The following is a 12,002-nucleotide window of genomic DNA, read 5'->3' as shown; positions in this document are numbered from 1 at the left end:
GATCCGAATCCAGCTGCACATGGCAGAATACACAGAGTTGGAAGACTGCTGGATGTCAAAAAATACATGTGCATTCCCAGAGAAGGAGACTCAGAAAAGACACGGAAATAAAACAAAAAAAAATTGTATTTTAACTATTTAAAACATATGACATGCTGGATTTCCCAATCATGAATACTAGAAAATTAATATTTTAATTATTATTAATTATTAATAATGCATGGTAAGTGAATACTTGATACATGCTACAATTTATGAAATTAATAAGTGCAATTTAAAATGTATGCAAGTTTTAGTAAGTACAGGTGTGCTTCTTATAGAACTACAATTTTTGTGGGTGAAAGGATTTAGTGAGTACCACAGGGATTTGGAGAAAATGGTTATAAGCTGCTCTGGAGCTGTAGATTCTGTCACTGACCATGCTGCAAAGTTTCTGTGTGGTGAAGAAAACCCACTTTAAGTCATTGAAACAATTAAAAGAACAGTTTGTGCACATGCCTATTTCAGCCAAAGGTTTCTTACACGATGGCATATTATATAAACTAAATTTTCAGATTAATATATTTTGTATTTGAGTGAAAATCCTGTTCAGGACTGGTGTGAACCACTGTGCTTTCAAGTTGGTCCCTGTAAAAGCATGACTTTTGTTCACTGCACTGTTGACCTCTGACTTGCAGGACAAAACTGGTTCTGCAACTTTACTGACAAAAGTAAGAACTTCGAAGTTAAGAGTCTGAGCACTTACACAGGCCGTTAGGGTCCAAGCTGAGCTTCTTTTCTGTTAGTTTTCTTCTTTCTGCCCATATTTCTCTACATCTTTTTAAAAGAAAAATTGTGGGTTTTTGGTACAAAAATAATTGGTTTATGATATCTCTACATCTGATTGAAGAGAAGCTCCTAACACAAAATATACCGCAGATTGATAAATATGTAGAAAAATCAGCAGCCACACCTTAAAAGACACATGCCACACTGGTGGGAACTTCCAACCTTCCTCTTTCTGTTCCACAGCCCCCGTGCAGAAATTAAAATTATGATACAGCTTCTTTCCCTCACAGCATTCTCTGAAGATTAGTGCCATTTAGGACCTGCTTGAGTACTAGTCAAACAATGAGTGCTCAGAAAAAAACTGGGAGTAAAACTGGTAATTTTCTTCCTAGGACAGTGTTTAATAAGTGAAATATAAACAATATACTCAGTGATTGACGAGATTTTGGGAAAACATACTGACGATCATTGGTTATCACCGTCTATTTTCAATATGCGTGGTGGAAAAATAGTTCCAGGCTGTTCATCTAATGTCCACATCACTGTCAATAATATACAGAAAGTTGATTTCTTTCCTCGTGCTGCCATATCCTCCCCCTTTCCCTAGGGTTGATGTAGAAGTCACATTTACCTCTGTGATTGTCTCTGAAGATGTTCATAAAACAAAGTGAAATCTGTTGATGAAAATAATCTGAGAAATTAGCATTTGCTGTGCATTATTTTTTATAGTCTTTTCTTTAAAAATATCTGCAGACCTTAATAATTCCTGAAGTACATATTAAACCGACATGTGCATGATTTGCCAGTGCTTTTTGAAGTGTTTGGTTAATTATCTTCACACAGGAGGCATCAAAACCCAAAGTATGCTCTTTTTTTGAATGATTAAGCCAAGCTTCCCATAACATTTCACTAGAAAGTAGGGCTATGACAGACTGCTGAAAACAAAGTAAAATCTGCCGTGAAAAAGAAGCAGGAAAAAATGGGAAAAGGAGAAAACAATGGCCCCAAAGATGTGCAAAGAAAAGAAAAAGACAAGATGCAACTCAAAAGAAATATAGGTTATTTTGATGGGGTAAGTTTTATTATAGGATCAATTGTTGGAGCAGGGATCTTCGTGTCTCCCACAGGGGTGTTAAAACATTCCTTACTCAATGTTGGCATTGCACTAACAATCTGGACCGCGTCTGGGCTGGTTTCTCTGATGGGTGCCCTCTGCTATGCAGAGCTTGGAACCGCTCTGCCCTTCTCCGGAGGAGAATACAGCCATATTAAAAGAGGCCTCGGATCCCTACCTGCCTTCGTGTTTATCTGGACATCAACGTTTACCAAGCCGGCGTCAAATGCTGCTCGAGCCTTGCTGTTTGCTGAATATGCCACACAGCCTTTCTATGGCATTTGTCCTGCACCAGACGTGCTGAAGAAGTGCTTGGCCTTGGCCGTCCTCTGGTCCCTGGGGATCTTGAATGGCCTCAGTGTCAAAATGGCTGCGTGGGTGCAGGCGGTTTTCACTCTGCTGAAGATGATGGCCTTGTCTGTGATTGCTGTCGGTGGCATAGTTCTCCTGGTTGCCAGGCAAAAGGAGAGTCTGGCCAGGTTTGAGGACATGTTTGGCTCCGAGATCCCCAACGCCTCACAGGTTGCCGAAGCCTTCTTCCAAGGGCTGTACGCGTACGGTGGATGGTGGTCCCTCAATTACATGGCAGGTATTGCGCTCCTCTTCTTTAGATCTACTTCTGCACTTCTCATTCTTGAGTTCCTCAGCCTGTTTTGGGAGAACTTGTCTCTGCTTCAAGACCACAGGGTCCTTCACATTTTACATGGGTGTTTGTTGGGGCTGGTAAGAATCGTTGTTCCTCTCTAGAGAAAATTCCTGCTTTTTGTGCAGAATCAAGCTGACATTTCCAGGGAAATACAAGAGAAATCATAATAGTTAATTTAAAATCTCATGCATAAACAGAATTTTTCATGCCTTAAAAAATTTGTATTTTGTCTTTTTCAGTGTCCATGTCAGTTTATTTTTAGGAAAGTATTTAAGTTATCCATGCCAAACTGTGCATATATCATTTCTATTTAAATATCTGTGCCTTTTCTGAGGTTATGCAGCTGGTTTGAACATGGACAAATTAATTTTGAGTTTTGTTAGAATTTAGTAATTTTATGGGATATATTTTCCTGGGAAAATAGACTTTTGAAGTCTAATAGAAGGTAAAGAGAGGTCTATAGAAGATGGTATAAATTTTTTTAATAGAACCTGTATTCAATTTTAACATTCTAAAGGTTTTTGAAAATGTATTTACTTCCCTATTCTGTATCTGCTGACATGTGGCAGTAATAAATGAGCATTCTTTCATGAAAGCTACAGAGATGATGTTCATAACGTTAGTTATTCACATCACAATTTAAATTAATAGAATTTTATAGTATCATCAGTTTTATGGAATTACACTGTAAGCAAGTGGATATTGCTGTTATACTTTTAACCATTTGTATCCATTGACCTCTATCGTGTAAAATATTAAATAAACCGAATGTGTTAAATGCATACCACAAAGTTCAGTGGTGAGGATAGTGTGAAAATTTGGTTAATGTTTAAAAACCTGACTGTTGTCTTTATAATCCAGGTACTCCAGCTTTAAAAATAGGCTGCAATTTTTAAAAAGTGATATAAATCATGAAAGTATGGTTTTGAAACCTTAGGGATTCCTTAAAGGCAAGCACTTGGCTTTGTAAACCTGAGAAAATACGAGCCTTGTGGTAAAATACTGATTTATTCTGATCAGTTAGCAGTACTAATAAATGACAAACACTGGGCAGCACAGCTGTTTAGACAGATGTAAACTATGCAATAGTTCTGAACTAAACTGAGTTTCCTATTCTTCAACAATAACTTCATTTCTGTTAGCTTCAGCTGATGGATCAGGTGCCAGCTGGCAGGCAAGACTGCAACAAGCAACAAAACGACTGGAAAGAGAAATTTAAATTGGCAATTTTGGTGATTATCCTCTTCTGTGCTAAAAATTACTAAGTGTATTTCTTACCTCTGAAATAAATCCCAAATTCTCTGATAGTATCTGAATTCCGCTATTCCACTACTCCACTATTCCATTGTCTCCGTGCACTACAGCTAGCACAGGGATCATGGCTCAAGGCTGATGTCCTGATCAGAAGATAGAAATCAAATGTGAAGGAGGAAAGAGGTTTCTGTCTCCTAAAAAGTTCAAGTAAGCTGCACATTTGACTTTTCACCTTTCCCTTCCTCTTATCAGTTACTTGCTAGTAATACTCAAGAAATTGTAAATGCTGAGGGAAGTGGGAAGTGGAACAAGAGGAAAGAGTGAAAGAGATTAAAAAAACCTTTTTGATTGAGATAAGGGTGATTGAGATTAAGCTTCTGGAAACCAGCTCCATCTTTTGCTGGGACTATGACGCCCAGGAATGTGTGCCGGTGCCTGAGTTATTCACCTGCAAAATTTGGGTTTTTTTCTTGTTACGTAAGAGTAGTTCCAAGCTATCAGCTATTCTATTAGCACTAAACAATTTTCCTCCACCATCTTTGCCCTGGAAAACATAATAATCATCAGAATCCATGTGGGAATGGTCCCCTTTTAAAGCCACTGCATTATTGCTCTTGTGTTTATACCTTCAGTCTTTTCTGTTACTTCTTCTGTATTTACAAGATACAAGAGCAAAGAGAAGGGTTTTGAATAGGAGTAGGCAAATATGCTCAATAAGTTTCAGATCAGGATTCATGAGGAGACGTAAGAATAAATAACATGACTAAAGAGTTTCATGTTCAAACTAGTGATTTTCAAGTAAGGGTACTTGAAAATTTCTTACCAAATCACTTTTCTAATGTAAGTCAATTATGTGATAAATCAAAGGGAAATTATAATTTCTTTTGTAATTGTTTTAATCAATCAGCTCTTCATATAGCCCTCCTTCCAAAATAGTTAAACAATAGCTAAATAAAAATAAATTGTTTAAGAATCCTTGATATTAACATATTTGAGAACCACTGTAGGACTTCACAAGCAGAGAATTTAGCAGCCATGATTAGGGATTGGGGCAGGACTTTGGTATCAGTTTGCCAAACTCTTCAGAGCTTCACCACTGAAAAACACTTGCAGAAGCTACACTGCTTGCTTCATTTGTTGTTTTTAATTGTATTTTTCAGAGGAGATGAAAAGACCCAGCAGAAATATCCCCTTAACTGTGATGACTGCTGTTCCTGCAGTAATTGTTTTTTATTTACTAGTGAATATCTCATATCTCACTGTGCTCACACCTAAGGAAATTGTCTCCTCAGGTATGTATTAAATATTTTTTTAATTAAAAATGAATGGCCCATTGACATATCCATCTGATGTCAATGCCCTGGGTTACTTCTGCTCACCTAACTTCACAGTCCAGAAATTTGGGTTCATTTTCTTTTAAGAGAATTTTTCTTTAATTTTACTGTATGACACTAGTTGGATGAATGCAAGCAGGTTGCTGAAATTGTTGACTTTTCCCTACACTGTCTAAAAAAAAAATCAGAAGTGCATTAAAACCTAGAAAATAAGGTGAAAGGCAGGCCCCAAGTATAAAGATAATATTTGTTGTTCCGTAGTTCTAATCCTATCTCCTCCTTCTTTCCCTATCTCATGAAGTCTCAGACTAATGCCATTACTCTTTAGGAGGTGGATAAGTCTAACATGTTCAGGAATATAGAAAGGACTGTGGACACTCTCTTGACACAAAAATGTAGCTATTTTGAGTGTGTATTATTCATGATAAATATTGTGATTTCTTAGAAGAGCCTGTACAAAATTCCAGTGTATGTAAAGACTGTCTCAGATCCTGTACCAATAAGCTGGCCATGAAAAGCTCCAAAGAGAACTATATTTTTCCTTGGTTGTCCAAGAAGCACCTTCTAAATCCCACTGTAATGAGACTGAGCTGTCAGACCTTGCCTACAGGCCTGACAAAAACCATACCTCATTTGGATGGATGAATCTTTTTTTTTTCCTATGAAAAAAGCTCACTAATATAAATGAGAACAGTGTACCTGTCACTCAGTAACCTCATATTATCGCTCAGCCAGTGTCAGGCTGTCTCCTGGGAGAGATGGATCATTTGCATGCTACAATGAAGGAGGCAGCAAATACCAGACTATCCATGAATAGCAGCTGCCAGCTGGCATGACCACCTCCATGCATGCCAGGGGAACTGTGTTCATCTATGCCAGCTGAGAAGATAACCTTAAAATTATAGCTTTCTTTTCTTTTCTTTTCTTTTCTTTTCTTTTCTTTTCTTTTCTTTTCTTTTCTTTTCTTTTCTTTTCTTTTCTTTTCTTTTCTTTTCTTTTCTTTTCTTTTCTTTTCTTTTCTTTTCTTTTCTTTTCTTTTCTTTTTTCTTTTCTTTTCCTTTCCCTTTTCCTTTCCCTTTCCCTTTTCCTTTCCTTTCCTTTCCTTTCCTTTCCTTTCCTTTCCTTTCCTTTCCTTTCCTTTCCTTTCCTTTCCTTTCCTTTCCTTTCCTTTCCTTTCCTTTCCTTTCCTTTCCTTTCCTTTCCTTTCCTTTCCTTTCCTTTCCTTTCCTTTCCTTTCCTTTCCTTTCCTTTCCTTTCCTTTCCTTTCCTTTCCTTTCCTTTCCTTTCCTTTCCTTTCCTTTCCTTTCCTTTCCTTTCCTCTTTTTGTTTTTTTTTTTCCCAAGTTGAGGGTACTGTTTACCCCATCTCTAATAAATTCCTTTGCTGCACAGGACACTGCAAGACCTATGTTCCTCGTGGCATTTGGTTATACACCCACTAAATATTGTCCCCACTACAATATCAACTATAGCTTATTTCCAAGCAATATTGAATATCTCTTGTTTAGAAACAATCTTTCACATTTCCCAGTTCTACCCAAAGCAAAATCTCATTAATAGCTCATCTCTGAACGTACATGTGCTCCTGTTGACAGTTTCCTGTAACAGCAGATTGTGTCACCACCGTGGTCATGCCAGGGACCAAGGAGTTAATTTTCTTTCCTTGCCCAGGTGTGTGTGTTTGTGATGCAGGTTGTGAGATGCAGCTCACTCCTGCTGGGCAGTCCATGACTGTGGAATTGGCCCCTGTGGTTTCCCTGACTTGCTCTGCAGGCAGTACTCCTTGCTGTCATCCTCCTAGGAAATACTTAGCTCCTGAATGAAATACCCTTAGGATTGGATTAGTGTTTGACTACTGCAACGAAAAGCAGGCATTGCTGGTAAATAATGGGTACTTTTTGTATTTTAAGTTTAGTTCCTGTTGAGCCAGTCAGTTATTCAGAACATGCTACTTGTACTACACTAATTCTTTGCTTTCTTGCAGTTGCTGTGGCAGTCACTTGGGCTGATCGAGTCATCCCCTCTGTTGCCTGGATCATTCCTCTCTCTGTTGCTGTCTCAATATTTGGTGCCCTCAACAGCAGCATGTTCACACTCGGTCGATTAAGCTATGCTGGAAGTCAGTCAGGACATTTACCTCTTTTAATATCCATGCTTAATGTCCATTCCTGTACTCCAGCACCAGCCATGATTTTTTCAACCACCATTGCATCCATTTTTATCATCCCCTCTGACCTTATTATGTTAACAAATTACTTTGGATTTTCTGCCTGGCTTATGATTGGATTGACTTGCACAAGCCTGATTGTACTTCGATACCGGGAACCTCACCTGCACCGACCATACAAAGTAAATGGGTCTAAGTTACAAAATATTTTTATATCCTGGGTAGCTTGCAAAGGTTATAGAAGAAGTCCAAATCCAAAGCAGATAGTCACAAAAATACAAATAATAATCTCAGTGCTTAGAGCCTTATTTGAAAATTTTGCTTCACTGTAAAAAGAAGAGAAACAAACAGATGGTCTCTGCCCCAGAGAACTTGAAAACAGGAGATGGTTCTTTGCAGAATGGGGGAGATGTGCAAACAATGTGGAACCATACCAGTGTGGAGCAGTAACAAGAACAGAATAAGACCCATTGCCATTCACAGTTAATTAAACTTTGATCTGCTCTCATCTTCCCTGACACAATAACAGGCATTAAGGATAGGTTGAATTTCCTCTTACTCTGGCAGTCAGAAAGCTGGGTTAGAAGTGTATGCTTGCTGTGAAGGCTTCTAGGCACCCAGCCCTGAGTGTCTTATAGGAACCCACAATATCATATGTGAACAAATAGATTGTCTCTCCCTCTTGACAGTAGAAGGAGCCTAAACAAATACTTTAAAAAGATGCCTCTCATATAGGCAATTTGAGTCAGATGACTCCTGTCCTGGGTGAATTTATAGCAGCATGAGAAATGGTACTTTACTGTGGAAAAGAACACATTGTTACTCTAGTGAATGAGGCATAAAATCACAGTTGGTTTGTTTATTTCCTAATCCACTTTTTTCTTTCTCTTTCAGGTGTTTTTACCAATTCCATTTATGATGGTGGCGATGTCTTTCTTCCTAGTTCTAGCTCCTATAATCTGGTCTCCAAACTTGCAATATGTTTATGCTTTCCTATTTATGCTTGGAAGTCTTATTATTTATCTACCTTTTATACATTTTAAATTGCGTCTTGCATTTCTTGATAAAATTACTTGCCACCTACAGCTCCTGTTAGAAGTTTGTCCTGCTGATGGATGTGCTGAGGGCAAATGTGAATAATGGCAGATATTTAATCTCAGTGCAACTAAGAGCCAGCAGAGGATTTTGTTTATCTGAGACTGTAAACAGTACAATTTAGATGTTGGTGTGATATATAGGTGTGCATGCATGCATATACATATGTAGATGCATACACATATATTGCAAACATGCACATATATGTATGTATAGACACAGGATCACAGAATTACAGATTCACAGAATGAACTAGGTTGGAAATGACCTTTGAGATCATGAAGTCCAACCTCTAACCTAACACCTCCTCATCAACTAAACCATGGCATTAGCATAACAAGTTAATATGTATATATGTTTGGTTTTGTTTGTATAAATACAATAGTGTATATATATACTAATTTAGCAGGTGCAAAGGATCTATCTTAAACTTGCAAAATCTGTAAAATGCTCTCTTGCTCCTGAAAACACAGTTAAAAGTTGTGTAAAGTCTTGAAATAATACAAATGAGACTCAATCACAGCACAAATAATGATCAATATTATCATACAATAAGTGAATAAATACATAATAGCATCATTATAAAAGTACACTTTCATACTTTGAACTAAATTTTCTGGATTATTAGTTTGCGCTAGCTCATTGATTAGAACTTCTGGTTTTACAGACTTTGTATTTCTTTTCATCTGCTACTTTTTTGGCATTAATTTATTTTTAATGAAAGCCTTTGAAAAATATCATAAAGTTGGCTGAGATCTTTTTAAATCCCAAGAAAACTGGATATGGTGCATCTTAGCAATTTTATAACACCACATACAAATTCAAGGTGAAATCTTACAATGCATCAAGTAAGACAATAAGAATCATTTATCCTTTTCATCACAGAAATAAAAGCTAAAGATATGTAGATTCCTTTACTAAATAATTTACATCCTAGTCTTAATATTACTTTATTCCTTGCTTTCTTTCTGGTCTTATTGAGAAGAAAGAGCTTTTTTAGGCCTTCTCCCCCCCATTTTTATTTTGTTTATGAAAACAAGATAAATTAATTATTTTTTCTTCTCATAATTGGATGATAAAAAGTTCACAGAATATTTAATCTTAAAAACAAATAAAAATACATTAAAAATCATGTATGTAGGTGATTATTAATATATGGCGCTATTTTTGTAATTAAAATAGAACTACAAATATAATGTGATTTTCCAAATCTGGCAATGAAAGATGAGCATCACAACCAGTAGATGGCCCCAGCCGAACATCACTCTTACATCGTGATCTCTGGTTTGATGGATGTTGTACTGGTGAAACTGTCTTACAGGGCATTGTATTATAACACAGTAAAATAAAAAAAATCTTGCTATAATACTCGATTCACTGATGTATAAAAATTTAGAGATCGGAATGATAAAGAATTCTTCATAGCTACCCAAAGTCTAAGGTGGCCATTAATAAAACCAGGAGTCAACCAAAGGTTTAAGAGGATTTGATTTTGCACTGGAATGAGCCCCCAAATGAAAACAAATAGATGAAGCAAGTGGCTTTTCTCGAGGTGATATTGCACACAGAATGAAAATCTGAAGAAAAAATTTTACCTTTTAAAATGCTGTATGAAGAAAAGTTCATACAAGTGAGGACTGCAGTGTATACAGCTGAACTGGAGGCTGGATCCCGCTGAATGCAACAAAGGAATCAATGTTTAATTTAACTTAATAGTGCTATTGGAGAAACATTTATCTTGCTATTTAAATTCAAAAATCATGAGACTCATCAACATTGTAAAGGAGTTATATTTTAAGGACTGAATTGTAAAAGGAAGAAATGATTTTACTGTGACCATCCATCACAGATTTGTAAATGCAGGTGTGGCAGTGCCACAGATTTGCAACTGAACTTTCAAGTAATTTATTTAAATCTATATTTTAATATGTAAAAGAAAAGTGGAAATTATAAGGAAAAAATTTTATGTAACAATAATACTGTGTTGTAGACCAGATGGTTGGGAAACGCCAGCATCCAGAGGAAGTTGCTCAATTGAGTGTGTTATTTCCATGTAATTTCTTGTCAGTGTGTCAACTATCTGTTTAATTCCATAACTACTCATTACATATGTCAGGGTATGTTTGGGTGATTGAAGCATGTATTTGTTAATGATACAAACTTCAAATGTAGAGGCTTAGCAGTTCCAAACAACCAGGGAGTTCAAAAGTCCCAGTGAAATGTAATATGAAATAAATTGCATGTATCTTTCTGGAGTGTGATAGTAGATAGTTTTTATTTTAACAAACATCTAGGAAATGGCCCATAATCATATAAGATGAGAAGTTTAGAGTAGGTCAGAATTTAACATGTCCATGCAAGCTTAAGCCCCTCTGCAAAGGCACTTTTCAATTGCTTGCATTATCAGATAATAAACTGTTCTTTCTATATACCCGCCAAATAATTCACTATCATTTTCTCCCCATTTCAACATATGATCTTGCATTTTATTTATCACTCTCTTCTCAAATGCTGTTCTTGATAGACAGTGTTGATATCTTACAGACTTTTCTATCATGTTCCTCATGACAGCACCTAAGCACTTAATAAACAACCACTAATTTCTCTTGACTCTCATGAGCTCTGTCAGTGGTATCATCTTTGCTTGCTGAAAGTAAATTAAGCTGATGTATAGGTTGCACAAGAAAACCATTTTTTGATGTTCCCTGAGATCCTTCAATACACCTGGATCATCAAATACCGGGATGGAGAACCATTGATGGAAATTCAAGTCCAAGTATGGATGTTTCTTTATCTTAGGAGCAGGGCAAAAAGCCAGGGAATTGGTGAACGTACATTTGCATGGCTATTCAGACACTATATACAGATTTCCATCTCCATTCATTCCAGCTTTTAGATGGCAACAAAGGAAGTATGGCCAAAATTGCTCACTAATGTTGGATGCCTAAGCTGGGGTACCTTGGAGCTGATTTTTCATAGTAATTTGTAAGTTCAGACTGCCTACAGTCCCCTGGAATTAAGTTCCAAGAACACTACAAAAAGGAAAAATAGGACAAATTATCACAGTCACTTTGGTTTACATAAATAGCTGGTATCCTTTAGCTCAGCTTCTGACTAACCGAGGGTAGCTGGAATTCCTTTGAGACTACAATCTACTAAATGTTTGATTGCAACAATGAGATTTTAAAATTCCACAAATCAAATTGGAGGATTTAAAATTCGGTATAGAATGAGGAAAACAGAATTAGTTGCAATTTTGAAAAATAACGATTTCAGTTATTCCAGTATGGCCATGGAATTTTATAGAAAAAGAGCAATATGTATTCTTCTGGGCAATACTCCTAAATTCCTAAATCCAGCAACTGTTCTGCAAGTGCTACATCATTCACTACATCAAATTCCTCTTCTACATCAAATGAGGGATTGGCTGCCTCACATTTAGCATCTTCTTCAACACAAATGTTGACTTATTCCCAGATCCGAGAGAGACAGGATTTTATGAAAAAGAATACTCTCATTAAATGACCCCTTTTGGAAAGGGACTCACACAGCTGAGCTGAATTAGCATTATAAAAGCAATCCCAGATATGGTATTGCCCATCCCCTCAATATGAGTCACTGATGT

General features: G+C 36.7%; 1 protein-coding gene and 1 long non-coding RNA gene across 2 annotated transcripts; one reads left to right on the top strand and one right to left on the bottom strand.

Moving 5' to 3' along the window:
• Window positions 1-168: 168 nt before the first annotated feature.
• On the bottom strand, window positions 169-6,036 carry LOC148225522 (uncharacterized). Its single transcript, XR_015807877.1, has 2 exons — window positions 3,807-6,036; window positions 169-2,660 (listed from the first exon to the last, which is right to left on the bottom strand). It is a non-coding gene; the product is annotated as an uncharacterized LOC148225522 (long non-coding RNA).
• On the top strand, window positions 1,643-10,834 carry SLC7A13 (solute carrier family 7 member 13). The gene is made up of 4 exons (XM_014870779.2): window positions 1,643-2,471; window positions 4,943-5,074; window positions 7,100-7,464; window positions 8,177-10,834. The coding sequence occupies exons 1-4, from the start codon at window positions 1,748-1,750 to the stop codon at window positions 8,420-8,422; spliced, it is 1,467 nt and encodes a 488-aa protein (XP_014726265.1). The 5' UTR covers window positions 1,643-1,747; the 3' UTR covers window positions 8,423-10,834.
• The last annotated feature ends 1,168 nt before the right edge of the window (window positions 10,835-12,002 follow it).

The sequence above is a fragment of the Sturnus vulgaris genome, chromosome 1, assembly GCF_052056855.1.
Source record: "Sturnus vulgaris isolate bStuVul1 chromosome 1, bStuVul1.hap1, whole genome shotgun sequence".
NCBI lineage: Eukaryota > Metazoa > Chordata > Aves > Passeriformes > Sturnidae > Sturnus > Sturnus vulgaris.
Note: the sequence above shows the minus strand (reverse complement) of the source record. Positions and strands in the feature narration are given on the sequence as shown.

Excerpts from the sequence above, each read along its gene's own strand:
- SLC7A13 (XM_014870779.2), top strand. The coding sequence starts at position 1,748 with ATGGGAAAAGGAGAAAACAATGGCCCCAAAGATGTGCAAAGAAAAGAA. Across the intron at positions 5,075-7,099 it reads TAAGGAAATTGTCTCCTCAG|TTGCTGTGGCAGTCACTTGG; the intron begins GTATGTATTAAA and ends GCTTTCTTGCAG. Across the intron at positions 7,465-8,176 it reads ACCTGCACCGACCATACAAA|GTGTTTTTACCAATTCCATT; the intron begins GTAAATGGGTCT and ends TTTCTCTTTCAG.